Below are 16,339 nucleotides of genomic sequence, written 5' to 3'. Positions count from 1 at the left end.
CCATGGACCTTACACTTGTTAATAATATGTGCAACTGTAGTCTGAGCTAGGGTTAGAAATGTTGGAAATGTTCTTATAGCCTTTATCTTTAACACGCATGTATATAAGTTTCTTTCTGATTCCCTCAGAACACTGGGTTCCATGCACACAAAGATACCAAACTGCAGAGTGACTACTTTTCTCCACTTACAGGGGCGGAGCTACGTGGTGGCCAGGGGGGGCCACGGCCACCACTGGTCAAAGCTTGGCCACCCTGCTGGCCCCCCCAGCTCCGTTCAGTGAAAAGTAAAAAAAAAATAAAAAATGCCGTTTTCGACGGCACTTTGCCAACACTTTGCAAAGCAGGGACTGAACCAATTACTGCACTCTATCTAGCCCACGGTTGTGATCAAATCGTAAGTAGGCTAGTGCAGCAGTAGGACAATTCAAGTCATCTGTTAAAAACACTTAGTAGACTAGCCTATTACTTAACCTCAGTAACAACAGGTGAGTTGATGATGAGTTGGAACATTAATGCTAATAGATGTTAAAATGTGTCACGATAGCCAAGTGAGCTGTGTTGGGCTGTCCTTAGGTAGGCTCTGACATTGACGTGTGGGGCTGATCAGAAATAATCGGATGCCCGCGGTAACGCTTTACAAAAATATTTCGATAAAATTCGGGTGAAATGCAAGCATATTAGGCACATATCTCCGGATGGCTCCAATAAAAGTAGGCTAATAGGGCCTAGGCTAGGCTACTTTATAAAAAACATAATTTGCTGACTGCGTGTGGTTCTTGCCATAGCAGCTGATCAGGCAGAGGCAGGCTGCTTTGCCTGAGTTCTTTGTTACATTACTCCAGAACTGTTCATCACAGCGAGATGAAACCTTAATTGCGTGACAGGGCAGAAGTGGGGCTTTCCAACGAGACTAAACTCTTGCCTGTGCGATCAAGTAGGCTATGAAAATAAATAAATACATTTATAGTTTACCTGCGCACCCAATACTCTCGTTTGAATTACTCGCGAACCCGTGATCGCATAGATATGGCAAGCATATCAGAAGAAAGAGGAGACACAGGGCTATCTATTGGTACCAAGTATATCGATTCTTCTGGGCTATAAAAACAGACAACGTGACTGCAAAATAACATCATGTACAAAAACCAACTCTCGTTTGAATTAGGCTACTCACAAACCCGTGATCGGATATGCCACGCATGTCAGATGAAAGAGGAGATAGAGAGCTACCATTTGATACCAAGTACTGTACATCCTTCTGGGTTATAAAACAGACGAAATGACATCAAAATAATAACTTCATATAGCTCGACTTACCCCACGTTTTTGTGTGTTGTGGTGGCAAGGCATGTACATAATCCAACGCTATCATGTGTTTCTCTATGGCAAAGTTCATACGGTTTTGAGATCGATCCCAGCAAATTCCTGCATGGCATCCAATTCGAGACACACATTGCATCTCAATTTATTCGACAAAGAAACACCTTTTTGCCTTCACTTTGTTCATGACAGTAAAGTTGTTTTAGAATCATCATGAGTGTACACACATAATAAGACTGATTAAGTAAGGTGCATTATCATAATGTTCTTTTTTATAGCATTGGCCTATTTATGGAAAACGATTTGGAGTGGACAACAAACTGACCTGTGTATCAGTGTTGGCTTTACACAATTTATTGCCATTATTAAAATAGGCTATCCTAATCTTCAAAACTTTTTGAGTAGTTTTCAAATAGTAGTTTTGATTCCCAAGTGCCACCCCAATAAAAAGTCTGGACCCAGCTGGCCCCCCCTATAAAATAATCCTGGCTACGCCCCTGTCCACTTATATAGGCAAAATGATCAAATGATCAAATGCATCTGTAATAGTAATTAAAGTGAAACTAATCTGTCAAAGATCAGATTGTCAAACACAAAAGCCTCCAACAAGTCAAGGCATTGCCACGTAACAACAAAAGCACAGTATTGTAGTATTTCTGTTATGGGTTTGTCCAATGGCAAGGAAGACATGACTGATCTAATGCTAACAACGTGTACCACTGCCTCAAGCTAAACCAATAGAGGGTTTTCAAGAGCCTCCTGGTCATTAACTGTACTGACAGAATGCTATTCTACATCATACCCTACCATATGATTATGTGGGTAAATCAATATAATGTTACAACTCATAATAGTTTAAAATAATCTGTGCAGAACTGTTGTTCTACAAAAGAAAAAGAAAAGCAAAGCATATGCCCCTACCTTCTGACATTTCTGGTTTCAGGCTATACCAGAATTCTGCCAATGTTTCACATACATCTCTGTTTCTTGAGGTGATGATTATGATTATGCACTCAGACTGTAGCTGCAGGTAGTACTGATTGTTTTCATTTTCTTTTGATAGTCAAATATACAAGTGGCCACTATAGGCATCTGCCAGTTTAATAATGTTTGTCATAATCATCATTAGGTCCCACAGATCAATACAGGACATTGTTAGGCATTTGCAAAAAACAGGAAGATTCAGAGACTCTGTAGTTTAATATAGATGTGATGATAGAAAAGGAATCTTGATGTGTGTATGTGTGATTTTTTGGAACCACTCCATATCCCTTTTCCTGTTTTCAGTGTCATTATAGCAATTAGGATAATTACAATGGTGGCACAGTGTGGTTCCATGGAATGCACCCATCTGTTTATGTTCACTAATCTTGGGACATTTCTATGATGTTGATTACACATACCTACATTATATCTATCACGTAGACACTACTGTATTATGGCCCAAATCAAAGCAAAAGGTTCCTCCTCAATAACTGAATAATTAAGAGTTGCAAACAGATCTGTCAATGAAATCCTCTGTTCGAGAGGGGCTTGTCTGGAGGACACAAAAGTACAACAAACTGGTGTCAAGTGTAAATAAAGTTCTATAATGAGTCAAGCATATCACATATTTTCAGACAAAACAGTAGAGTAACTGTAGACAATGCAGAGTTGATATTTCCAGACAAGCGAACTGATAACACCAGACATGATAGGCAGGGAATGGTAACAAAACAGACAGACAACTAAACCGACAGAAACGGAGAGGAAGGACTAACACCGAACAACTATCAGGCATAGGTCAAAACCAGGAACTAGTCCAACAGGGTAGTAGTTCCTAACAAGGGATTACTTAATGTAAAATCCGATCAAAAGTCAATAACACCACAAAAAACAAGATCCCAGACAGAGGACAGACATATGGCTAGAGAATATCAAAGTAATTCAGCAACAAGTGTGGCAAGAGTTTAAATGAGCAAGATGACAGACAAAACAAGAAAGAGGTGGATAGACAATCAGAAAACAGGCAGACACTATAGTAATTAGGGGGGAAACAGGGAGAACACATGACAGATAAGATAAGACACATGGAGAACAAAATATAAACAAAAAGCATAAGACAAGATAAACACAAGAAAACACAAAACATGAATGGCCATCAGGGCAGCAAACAGTTCCAGGCTATACTGTACATGACATCAATTGCTGGCATCCAGCTATGACCCTATTTGACTGTCAAAATATGTTACTGTCTCCTGGGGAAATATAAACGTAACCAGGTTCACAGTGAGATGCACTGCTGTTAAAAGATCAAACAAAGCCCTCCATTGCCGAACATGCATATATCCCATGACTTGCTTGTTGTAGATAACCACATCACCCTGATACACTGCACATCCCTTCAACTCAGAGACATCATGTGTCACCATTGCCTCCAGATGCCGTTTGCCTGCTGGTATAAAGATATTTAGTGTATCTTGACTTCAACATGTTAACTTAAACTTATATACAGTATGGTTATGGTTAATGATTTACAGTAGCAGACGCTTTTGTCCAAAGTGAACTTGGATGTAGTGTAAATAAATAATGTGTTTGTTAACTGCCACTCCGAGTTTACAGAGCAATAAACAAAACACAATTGCAACAGCACCCATAATTTAAGGACAATTTCAGAGTGTCCCAGTCTTGAAGAGCATTCAGAGAGCTAATCTGGCTATTTCAGCTGAAGAAACAGAGTGACGTCATTAATTATTCCACAAAATGGTGTTCATCAACTTCTTTGCATCAAGTCTTCAATTAATATATACCAAAGCTATAAAGCTTACATTATGATTTATGAAAAGTCTATGATTATAGAATGCTTACTATTCTTACTAGTTTCTTACTGTTCACATCAACAGATTACTCCTGAGCAGGGAGGTACCTCTCTAGGCATTCATTTTAAAACAGCAGTTGTCATCTAACTCTTTAAGAAGTCAATCCTGGGGGGGTTGCTGTGTCCATATACCATGCTCGGGTCCACGTGCCCACAAAGAACCGGGTTTGAGTCCGACCCAGGTTATTTCCCAGTTCCCAGAAATATCGTACCGTGGACTTGTTACCGAGGTATTATCACATTGTGAGATTTTGATATTGTTACATCCCTAAGTATCATGTGTCATTGGGGGGCAAAGCCCTATATGAGAAACCTCATCACCATCCATGAACCCTCAACACATTTCATCCACATGTTTCCGGACGATGGGAGACCGAACCTTCTGCTCTTTTTCTCCACATCTGTGGACTCCCTGAGAATTGAGTTTCAAAAACTATTTTAAGTCTGAGTTTCAAAACTACCAAAGTAAAATGCAATCTAATAATTTATAAACTGTGGCACTGAATATGAGTCAACAATATTGGTGTTTTTCTTGTTAGTATGTCAGACCTCAAACTGTGACATGCACTTAGGGCCTATGTTAAAGATTTATTGGAAAGTTTGGAAAGTCACTTATGTACCTTAAGGTAACTCTGACCTGTTTGTAGTCATGTCTGGTCATTTTGGATTGATTATGGTCAATTCTGATAAACATATATTTTTTCACCAATGGCCATGTAGCCAGTAGCCAAGAACGGTGTGTGTGTTTCTGTGTGCACTGTACAGAAGAAAAAATTTAATGAGCTAGGACACTCCAGTAGGAATTTCGGGCACACCCTCACAAATCTCAGGATCTGCCAGAGCAGCATATTATCTGAGGCAGTGGAACAAGATAGGTGATCTTTCCTTGACTCTGCATGGCTCTGATGTAAGTATACCGCATTTATGTGATCTTTTAGTACACCTCAAATCAAGACAATTTAATGGTACATGGTGCAGTAAATTCCATAACAATTTGGAAAGGCATCACAATTTGGTGTTAGTGACCTTTGGTTTCTATATGAAAGGGTTTTCATATGAAAGGATTACTTTGTTCAGGAAAGGCAGCAAGTGATGGTCGAAACAACAACTGATCTACGTAACTTTTGTTGCTCTTATCTTCGGACTACTGGAAATGTTTTCTGATGCATTATCTTGTTTTGGAACAATTCTTATTCCTATTTCCACCCTAAATCAAGCAAATATGAGTGGCGTGGGTGTATGTCTAAAAAAAGTTATGACACTGTTGGACTGTAGAGTTCATAGCTTAAACAATGGTCAATTCATAGCATGCTGTATCTTCTCATAATACATTAAATGCACTAAACATGCAGCTGATCATAATATCATTATATCTCACCGCCCTTAAACTGTACTCTACGACACCCAAAACTGTCCCGGTATCATGCAATCATGGACTGAATTGAATATTTGTGGAAGAAAAAGGGCTGGTTTCATGGACACACAAAATATGTGAATGTGACTAGACGTAGCAGGCTTATCAGAGTGGACTGTTTCCTTCCCTGCCTGTAATGGCCTTAGAAAGGAAATGGTCATAGACCACAACCCAATTAGACAAGCACATGCACTGAAAATAACCCCCACTGGATTTACTCGATAGCCCTACCCTGGACAGTCCATAGCAATCTGAATCAATAAGATAGAGCTCTGGCAATAGGCAATCTAGTGATACACCTGGAAGATGCCTTAAGATGTTGACCAATCAGAGCAAAGTCAAGTATGCAATGATGTATGAATATTAAAAGCACAGCCAGTTTTGTCAGAGCATTTTAGAACATCATGAAAAATGATGGGAATGTTATATAATCACAAAAGAGTGTATGGTTTGACTCCTTTCAAGTTAGAAATCCAGTCATTTCCATCTTTACAATGTTCATATTTCAGGATGCGCTGAAAAAATGGCACTACTTCTGGTCATCATACTGATTGGGTCATATGTCTCTGTCTGTGCATCAGAACAAAAAGGTTGGTTCTTTTTATAAGATAAATGTGTGTTTGCAGTGCACAGAAAACTGTAATTACAATGTCAAGGCTTCACTTAAATAAAAGACGGCATTCATCACAACTTGGGGTGGGCGATATGGACAAAAAATAATATCTCGATATTTTTTGTGATTTTGACGATAACGATAATTAGTCGATATCCTTTAAAAAAATGTTTTTGTTAAAGTCTGAGTTACTTTACAGCTCATTATTTATGAATAGCATCATTAGAATAATAACCAATAACCTAACCTGTGACTTTTTAACCAAATCAACCAATGCATTGTCACTCTATGACACATTTCCAATTCTGCCCCCACTTGTGTGTGTGGCAATGACATGGTCTAGCCAGCTACATTAGAGAAGATGAATAGGCCTAACAGTTTCCCAAGAGAAAGTCTGAAGCTGAAGTTCCTTTCAAACCTTTACATAGGATTCACTGTCAAACTAAGAGCAGACCAACAGAGTAGCCTACATCTCAGTTATTTCCTTCTATGTTTTGTTTTAGAGCAATCACGTAGGCTAGCATTCCAAGTTACAGAATAGAAACTAATGCGTTAGCTTATGGCTAATGTATATGAGAAATCCCATAGAGATGATACCGGTTAGCATAATCGGTAAACGTAGATATTTAGAGCGAACTTCAATCCATTTACAAAAGAGTTACATGAGAATAGTTATTTGCTTACAACTGACTATTAAAATACTCAAAGGCTAATGTTTTCTCTCCATATAATACCGTGTAGGAAAAAATGTGACTGTCTCATCAATGCTACTTGAACAGAAGTAGCCACATAAAATCCCAAGTAGGCTACTCTCACTGCACAAAATAAACATTAGGCTGCGTGGGACAACGTTGTGACCCACTAGTGATCACGTGACACTTGCTCTGCTGCACTTCTCCCGCATAGCCTACCTCCTGGGAATGTATGAGTCTTCACTGCGTGATTTCGAGTGTTTTTTCCCCATAAGCAATTTAAATAGGCTACTCGATAATGTAAATTTGCACATCGTTAAAACAACAATCACGATTTTATCGCAGACGATATATATCGCCCACCCCTAATCACAACTGATTCAGCCGAGATTTTATTACATCAATATGTATTATCTGATTCTCCTCATTCTTTCAGTATGTACACAGGAGGCTGTGGCTGACATTGTATTCCTGGTTGATGGCTCTTGGAGTATTGGGGAAAAAAACTTCCAGCAGGTCCAGACTTTCCTCCACACTCTGGTTGACAGTTTTAGTGTCAGTCCTGATCAAGTCCGCATTGGCTTAGTACAGTATAGCAACTCCCCACAGACAGAGTTTCTCCTGAACACCTATCAACATAAACAAGAGATTATCGCGTCTATCAAGAAATTGCCTTACAAAGGAGGTGGCACCATGACTGGTTTAGGACTAGATTTCATTCTCAAGGAGCAATTTACTGAGCAAGCAGGGAGTCGAGCGAGACAGGGGGTACCGCAGATTGCTGTTGTCATCACAGACGGTAGATCGCAAGATGACGTGGAGCCACACGCGGATGACCTGAGGCGTCGTGGAATCATACTGTATGCTATCGGGATAAAAGATGCAGATGCGGAACAGTTGAGAAAGATTGGTAACGAGCCCCATGACCAGCATGTGTACAGCGTCTCTGACTTCAGTGCTCTTCAGGGCATCTCTCAGAACATCGTCCAGGTGCTGTGTACCACCGTGGAGGAGGCCAAACGTCAAATAACTCAAGCCTCACAAGGTTAAGTGCCCAACTGACATTACAGCTCAATTGTTGCATTTTGACTCCATATCTTCTTATAGTCTTGAATGTTCTTTAGTGTTATTTTTGCTTTAGTGCATCCAAGGTAAACAAGGAAAATTTGTTTTATATAGGGTAACTAACTAGTATACTATTTTTGAGAATAAAAATGTTTAGATTTCAGCCATTAAGCTGACCTTGTATCAGATTATATCACTTTATTTACTTTACATAAAAAGCTTAAATGTTTAGCCAAAAAATACCTTTTAAAAAATCTTTAAAAATAATCTATTTCAATTTTGTATTTTTTATGTGTTACAGAGTTTGCTGATGTCTTTTTTCTGGTGGACAGTTCAACACAGCCTCAGCAGTTTAAGATGATCAGGTCAATTCTAATTCAAATGGCCAACCAACTCAATGTGAATATCGACTTCAATCGCATGGGACTGGCACAGTTCAGTGATGACACTAAAGTAGAATTTCATCTGAATGGCTACAAGACCAAAGAAGAGATCCTCGCCCACCTAAAACGTCTCAGACTGAAAAGCGGTGGAGCACGGAACATCGGCGCAGCTTTGGAATACACACGCACTCATTTGCTCACCCCAAAGGCTGGAGCCCGTCTGTACCTAGGCTTTAGACAGTACCTGGTACTAATAATGTCAGGAAAGTCAGATGACAGTGTGTATAGGCCATCACATGCTCTCAAAGACCAGAGCATAAACGTGATCACCGTTGGGTTTAGTAATACTGACCCCCTGGAGATGCAGATCATTGCAACAGAATCCTCGATGTCTAAGACTGTGGGACCAAATTTTATGCAGATAACACAAGAAATAAAAGCCATAATTGAATCTGAGGACACACTCAGTGTTAAGGATGGTAAACAATTTATACATTTGCTTAACAGTTAATTAATATATTGTCATTCTCCCTAATGTAGTCTTACCAACATTTTTAAATTGTTTACTGTTAAATTTAACTTTATTGTTAATTTGTATGTCGTTTTGGACAAAAGTGTCTGCTAAATACCATAACCATAATGTAATATTTGCTATGCTGTGCTGCTCATTAGTCCAGCTCCCCAGTCTAACTATGTCATAATGAACATATTTTTTTCAGAATGTGATTCAGCCACAGTTGCAGACATTGTATTCATCATGGACCAATCCAGCACCACAGAGAAGGGAAACTTTAAATATATGCGCAACTTTCTTTATCGGATTGTAGCTGGTCTGGATATTAGCTCAAACAAAGTGAGAGTGGGTGTGGTTCTTTACAGCGATACACCCAAAGCTGAGATGTACTTGAATACTTATGGGAATAAACAGGACATACTCCATCACATCAGGAGATTTCTATTCTTAGAGGGTACAATCAGAAAGACTGGAGAAGCACTGACGTTTGCTAAGAATGGTGTGTTCACCACAAAGAAAGGCAGCAGACAACACTATGGTGTAGAACAGTTGGCCATAGTCCTTACAACAGGACATTCTGCTGATGATGTCAGCAATGTGGCGATGGAGTTGCGCCAGTCTGGGGTTAAAGTTTTCACAGTAGGGGTGAAAGATTCCAACATAGCAGAACTGGAGCAGATAGCTTCCTATCCACCTCAGAGGTTTGTGTTCACTGTGGAGGATTTGACAAAACTCAGCAACATACAGAGAGATCTGAGGACAAGCATTTGCCATGAAATCATCAGAATCCATCAAGGCCTTCCTGGGCTGAAGGGACTCCCTGGGACACCAACTAAAAAGTTTTCCAGAACCCAACAAAAAGTCCCCACACAAGGTGGATACCAGCAACAAAATACTGTACAATACAGTATTACTAACTTAATCTTTAGAATGTTTAGATTATATTATAAATTAGGCAAAGGTTTGCTGAATAGGTAAATTTAACTTTACATTTATTTTTTATTTGGATTTTGCCAATCCAGTTTAGCATCACTTGTGTAAATCATTACATGTTTTCTAATTTCTCTGCATTTTCCTCACTTAGGTTGCCTGCAAACAGAAGAGGCAGACATATATTTTCTGATTGATGAGTCCGGAAGTATCAGTAATGAGGATTTTCTACAGATGAAAAAATTTATTTTGGAATTCCTTCTAATGTTCCACATTGGGCCAAAGCATGTTCGTGTAGGTCTGGTGAAATTTTCCTCCCAACCAAAATGTGAAGTCAACCTGTTGCAAAGCAAAGACAGGCTATCCTTCGAAGCTGCGGTGGATAAGGTTTACCAGGACGGGGGTGGCACACATATAGGGAAAGCAATACATGAAATGCAGTCCCTATTTCAAAAGGCGGTTATGAGTCGACCGAATCTTGAAATCCCCAGGATCTTGATTGTAATCACTGATGGGAAATCACAGGATGATGCAGAAGAACCAGCAAAGGTACTGCGAGAACAAGGAGTCATCATCTATACAATAGGAGTCAAAGGTGCGAACAAACAAGAGTTGGAAGTGATCTCTGGTGATCCTGGGATGACTTTTATGGTCAACAACTTCGATGCTTTGCTACAAATTAGACATGAAATTATCAGAAAAATGTGTTCCAAGGAAGGTGAGATACATTTTTTGAACTATTTATTTACCTTACTGTCTGCAACGGTATATGTTTAAGGAGATCTCTCGCATTTTTAATGAGTCATTACTCTATTTCTTCCACAGCATGTACTGACATGAAAGCAGATGTCCTCTTGTTGGTTGAAAGTTCTTCTTTTATTTCCGAGGAAGACTTTAGGAAGATAAAAATGTTCATTGAATCTCTTGTCGATACGTCTGTCATTGGGCCACATGCACTCCGTATGGGTTTAATACAGTATAGCACACAACAACAATTAGCAATTAGTCTCGACACTCACTATAACAAAGATGAGTTGCTTAAGCAAATTAAAGTCTTGCCTCAGTTGGGCGGTGGCACTGAGACCGGCAAAGCCCTCCAGTATGTTTCCCAGTTCTTTAATGAGTCAATGGGTGGTCGTCCTGGAGTCCCACAAATCCTGATTGTTGTATCTAAAGGGAAATCACAGGATGAAGTTGTTAATGCTGCTAACATGCTGAAGCAGAAGGGGGTCATCACCTACGCTATTGGCATCGGCAGTGCAAACAGTAAAGAAATGTCAAGAATTGGTGGCAGCATAAAGAACAAATACTATTTCCTGAAGGATTTTAATGGACTGCAACCATTATCAGAGACCATCATGTTCGACATCTGTCACAGCAAAGGTATGTCAATAATAAAGGGTCTAAAAACACTGAATGAGGTGAATCTTAATTTTTCTATGGATTTATAGTGTTTAGTGGTTGTAGTTTTTGCGGATTAGGAAGATCTATTCTACAATTAACAATAGAGTGCTACCTTGGTGTATCTGAACCAGCATGGCATACATTTAATGACTTTTGACTGGAGCTCAGAGCTTCCATAGAACAACAATAGGCATTGACAAACTCTGGATGACCACTGCTTGTTATTTTGAAAATTTCCTAAGGACTCTCTAAAAGAGGGCTGTCAGAAAGATGGTTCTCAGATACTAGTGCCACCAATGTATTCCTGCTTTCTTTTTTCCAGGATGTCAAATCGATATGGCAGACATAATCTTCCTTGTAGATGGTTCACAGAGTGTCAGCCATGAACAGTTTCAGAGTATGCAACGCCTCATGTCATCTATTGTGAACAGTTCCTCTATTGGAGAAAACCATGTGCGCATTGGGGGCATTGTCTACTCCACTGAACCACAAATCCAGTTTGCTTTGAATCAATATGAAACCAAAAAAGAGCTGAGACAAGCCATATCACGTCTGAGGCCTTCACGTGGTGACACTTACACAAGCAGAGCACTGAGGTACTCTCTAAAGTACTTTAATGGTGTCCAAAGTAATAAACGGGGGCACAAGTTTCTCATAATCATTACAAATGAAGAGGCAAGCGATGCTCAACAATTGGAAGAAACATCTGCAAAATTGAGAAACGACGGAATCAGTATATTTGGAATTGGAGTAAAGCAGAATGGGAATAAACAGTTATGGAATCATCTGTTAACTATGACCAACAACCATGACAGGGTGTTCTATGTGGATGATTTTAATGCCTTGGAGGTATTAGACAGAAGAATTTCCCAGGAGATCTGTAACGTCAACAAAGCAGGTAAGAGTTATTAACAGCTCTTTGGTATCCTATCTGTTGTGGATAACAGCCTTCCTTCCCATGAAGACAACGTTATAAAACTACAATATTTGAATGTAAAACTTGTATGGTGCTGAAGCCACGGCAAGCCCTCTTTTGCTCTTAGAAAGTGACTTAAATCATGCAATATTCTGTCAGAGGTTTTGAGTGAATAAGAATGCTCTCTTAATTGGTCTCTCTCCCCCAGACTGTAAAATGGATCTGGTCATGCTGGTGGATGGCTCAGAAAGCATCACTAATTCACACTTCTCAATAATGAAGAAGTTCATGATGGACATGGTGAAATCCTTTAACATTAGTTCAAGCTTTCTACAAGTTGGGGTTGCTCAGTTCAGCACTCATCAACAAAAGGAATTCTACCTTAATGAGTATGAGAATGGGACAGCTGTTATTAGAGCGATAGATGGTATAAAGCAACTTCGAGAAGGCACGAAAATTGTTCCAGGACTAAAATTCATTCAGGAATTCTTCAAGACAGAACATGGCAGTCGCAGAAGCATGGGTGTCCGCCAAACCCTACTGTTAATTACAGATGGAGAGACAGATGAAGATGTTGAAGCTGCTACTGATGATCTTCGAGCCGATAAAATAGATGTGTTTGTGATCGGAGTGGGTAGAGTTCAAACTGATCAGCTCCTCAAGATTGCTGGCAGTCAAGATAGGTATTTTCCAATTAAAGCATATGAAGAACTTACAAAGATGCTGACAACGCTGGTTGGCACGTTCTGCCCACGATCTGATGACCCAAACCCAGACCTAGACCCAGGTAAGATCTTTTGTCAATTTTTGAAGGTATTTAAAGAGGACTGATGAATTGCATGGGAGATCTACTATAGTAGAGTGAGGAAAGTACAGCCAAGTTAATGTAAACCTTGATATCTTCAGGAGGAGGTTTTCTGGGTAGTAGTATACAAAGAATTCATGTACAACTGAACTGAAAAGCGATGTTTATTCATCACCAGCAGCAACAACGATAAGCCTATTTTTTTCTTTTCCTCTGCACCTTCCTCTCCAACCCCGCAAAGCATCCTGGGCCTTGTAGTTCTGCCCCTATGGGTATTAAGGCTGAAACATGCTTCTGCGTCAAATCCACTGCGTAGCTACGCCGTCACTCCTACGGCATCGTGACCCGTTTATAGTTCTGCATCGGGTTGCTTTGCATTGCAGTGCAATAACGCTAGGGGTTGTGTGGCTTCGAAGTTCGGTGTCGCCTGTGTCTGCAAACCCAGACTGTCATGCTAAAATTTTACTCTTATTTGTTTGCCGTTTTCTTGCTTAGATTTTGTAAAAAGTATTGAGAAATAGACACAGTAAAATCCATTGACCTAGTTACTGTAACCAGCAAATAAGTCTGAGGTTATATTTGCAAGGTGTCTGCCAGCCAGTTTAAAGGAAAATTCCGGTATTTAGCACTTAGCACAAACCAGTCCCTTTCCTGGTTTGTTTTGGATGAACTAGAGTGGTGGACACCGAAATTTTGACGATTGGTCGACCTTTCTGACTCGTTTTGAATCGCCTTTGACTACTCAGAGTGGTTGCCAACAGGCATACTGTAGTAGGCTACTCAAACATGTCCTAAAACAACCCTTAACATTCGTTTTCAAAACTGTGCAACTCATCGAGTGGTTAGTGGTGTTCGTTGATGTTCCAAAACAAGTAGCGTAGCGAAACAGTTTCTGTCGTGTTTTATTTGGCATTTTGTAAAATCCCATTGATTTCTGTTGGAAGACTTATTGCACGTTGATATTACTGTGCCACCGTCTATGCTTCAGGTTCAAATATTGAGCGGAAGTTTATACGCGGTTGTGAGGTGTCTGAATAAATAGTTCCACAATAGGCCTAGCAAATAAGACGGCTGGAAATCCTACATTGCGCCGATATATTTGCTTTTAATAATCAACGAACACCACTAACCACTCGTTGAGTTGCACAGTTTTGAAAACGAACGTTAAGGGTTGTTTTAGGACATGTTTGAGTAGCCTACAGTATGCCTGTTGGCAGCCACTCTGAGCAGTCAAAGGCGATTAAAAACGAGTCAGAAAAGCCGAGACAGGACCAATCGTCAAAATTTCGGTGTCCACCACTCTAGTTCATCCAAAACAAACCAGAAAAGAGACTTAAAGTGCTAAAAACCGGAATTTTCCTTCAAGTTATGTTAGCAAGCGAACTTAGCACAACTGCCCACAAAGTTCTGCTTGCTGGCGAAGTGCTTATTTCAAAACGTTGACATATCACTTTACAAATGGATAACCCCGTCATTGTAACCAAAATTTGTTTATTTGCAAAGCTTTTGTCAGTGAACTAGCATGTTGCTAACTCCCCCCAGTAGGCTGCTTGAAACAGCAACTATCAACACACAGGAAGAGTTGACCAATCACAGTCCTTGTGGTCTGCATCACCTCAGCGCAAACTTAACATTTTTTGGAGGTGCACATCGAGCTACGGCGGAGGGGTTGGAGAGGGGTTCACGGCGACGCAGAGGGGTCTGCGGGATTACGGTGTTGATTCAACGCAGAAGCATAACAGTTCTTAACGTTGAATCATCTAATGTTGCATCCAGAATATTGCACTCATTAACACATTTACAGGTAGCTATCTCCAAAAAATAAATATGGAAGGGAAAGGGAAAAAAAAAGAAAAGTCCATATATTAGAGACCTTACAGAAAATTGGAGTATGTCATATGAAGGCTAGATTCATGAGAAGAGATCAATCTGGAACCAGCAGTAATTATCAAGGTGATTTAACCTATTTACCCCCTGCATTAATAATTTAATACTGTGAATAATAAAATGGATTTAAATCAAATATTTTTGATCATATGGTGAATTTTGCTAGCTAAACTCCCAGTTTAGTCCTACCTCACCTTCACGACAGGCATATGCCAGTCATCTTCTGCACATAGTTTTATACCATTATTTAAAAAAAACATGCACTGCTTCTGTGTTTTCCATAGGATGTAATGTGGACATTGCCATTGGATTTGATTATGCCAGAAGGCAAATTAACCTCCCTCTCGTCTTGGGACCATTCCAGTTAAAGCAACAACTGCCCAAGATAATCAACAAAATATCATCTCTGGATAACATATGTTGCGCTCCTAATAGCATCATCAAGACAAAGATTGCCTTCAATCTGGTGAATGAAGAGGGAAAGGAGCTGGATTACTTCCCATTTCAGGAGTACAACTCAGATGTTGTCAAAAAAGTGACAGACATAGTGATAAATAAGGACAGTGTCTTCAACACACCGTTGTTGAAATCTTTTGAAAAAGTTTTCAAAGATTCAGCAGCTAAAGTGAAGGTGAGCATCAAGACTTCTAGTTGGCAGATAGGCCTATATTATATTTTACGTATACATATACTGTAAATATATGCAAGGAATAATGATTGGTCCGCGTAGGATAATAAATCCCAAGCAGGAAAACAGGATTTGCTTAGTTTTGCTTCGTCCTGAGGGGATTTACTTTCCAACACTAGTGAACTACACATTAGCCTGCTTATTACATGGCTACTTGTTATGAAACTTCACACAAAGCCTACATTATGGTTGGCGCCAGGCGAGACACAAGTGTCTTTGCTAGTTTGTGACTGACGGAGTCATCATTGCCTAGGCGGGTGCAGAGATGTATTTATGTGAGTGCAAGTACTTCTAGTTGTTAAAGGAAATGTGAGATGCCACTCTCATTGGTTTATTGCTACACCCAAAACACACCCATGATTAATCAAGAAACGTAAAGTAGGCCTACAACAATTTTAAACCAACTGCCAGGCATCCGATAATTTATCCCGCTGTCAAAATACCAAAAGTGGATATGGACACACCCTAAATGCATTTAAACAATGATGTTTTTCAGATCACACGCTTAAAGCAACACCAAAGAGTTTTTTGTACCTTAAAATAATGTTTCCAAAATCGTTTCAGTGGTTCATCAACTTGTAACAGGGTGAACGGCACTTCTGCATTCACTTCGGGGCCCTCTATCGGCTATAAACACACTACAGTAAGTTTGGCAGATCGGCAGATCTGTAGTTCGATGGAATGAGACATAAGAAACTACATATTTGATTTGCTTCTGATGTCGCAATACATCACACTTTAAAGGGACACCAGGCAACGTTTTCATGTTAATTAATCATCTTCGTAAGTCGGTATATGGTTAAATGATTCATTACAGGGCAAATGAAGACTCTCGCCCGCCCCTACTGCC

General features: G+C 39.8%; 1 protein-coding gene across 1 annotated transcript in view; it reads left to right on the top strand.

Annotated features, from left to right (window-relative positions):
- LOC143119620 (collagen alpha-6(VI) chain-like) overlaps nt 1-16,339 on the top strand; it is a 73,098-nt gene that overhangs the window by 22,003 nt on the left and 34,756 nt on the right. Inside the window, exons 11-19 of the mRNA XM_076281241.1 lie at nt 6,102-6,182; nt 7,334-7,942; nt 8,264-8,824; nt 9,065-9,733; nt 9,944-10,507; nt 10,615-11,172; nt 11,516-12,091; nt 12,318-12,896; nt 15,086-15,432. Of these exons, the coding sequence (XP_076137356.1) occupies nt 6,102-6,182; nt 7,334-7,942; nt 8,264-8,824; nt 9,065-9,733; nt 9,944-10,507; nt 10,615-11,172; nt 11,516-12,091; nt 12,318-12,896; nt 15,086-15,432 (4,544 nt within the window). The remainder of the gene's footprint in view (nt 1-6,101; nt 6,183-7,333; nt 7,943-8,263; nt 8,825-9,064; nt 9,734-9,943; nt 10,508-10,614; nt 11,173-11,515; nt 12,092-12,317; nt 12,897-15,085; nt 15,433-16,339) is intronic.

Source organism: Alosa pseudoharengus, unplaced genomic scaffold, assembly GCF_046254945.1.
Source record: "Alosa pseudoharengus isolate Yale_2024_CS ecotype anadromous, Long Island Sound unplaced genomic scaffold, YU_APseudo_1.1 YU_APseudo_1.1_scf_12, whole genome shotgun sequence".
NCBI classification, from domain to species: Eukaryota; Metazoa; Chordata; class Actinopteri; order Clupeiformes; family Clupeidae; genus Alosa; species Alosa pseudoharengus.
Note: the sequence above shows the minus strand (reverse complement) of the source record. Positions and strands in the feature narration are given on the sequence as shown.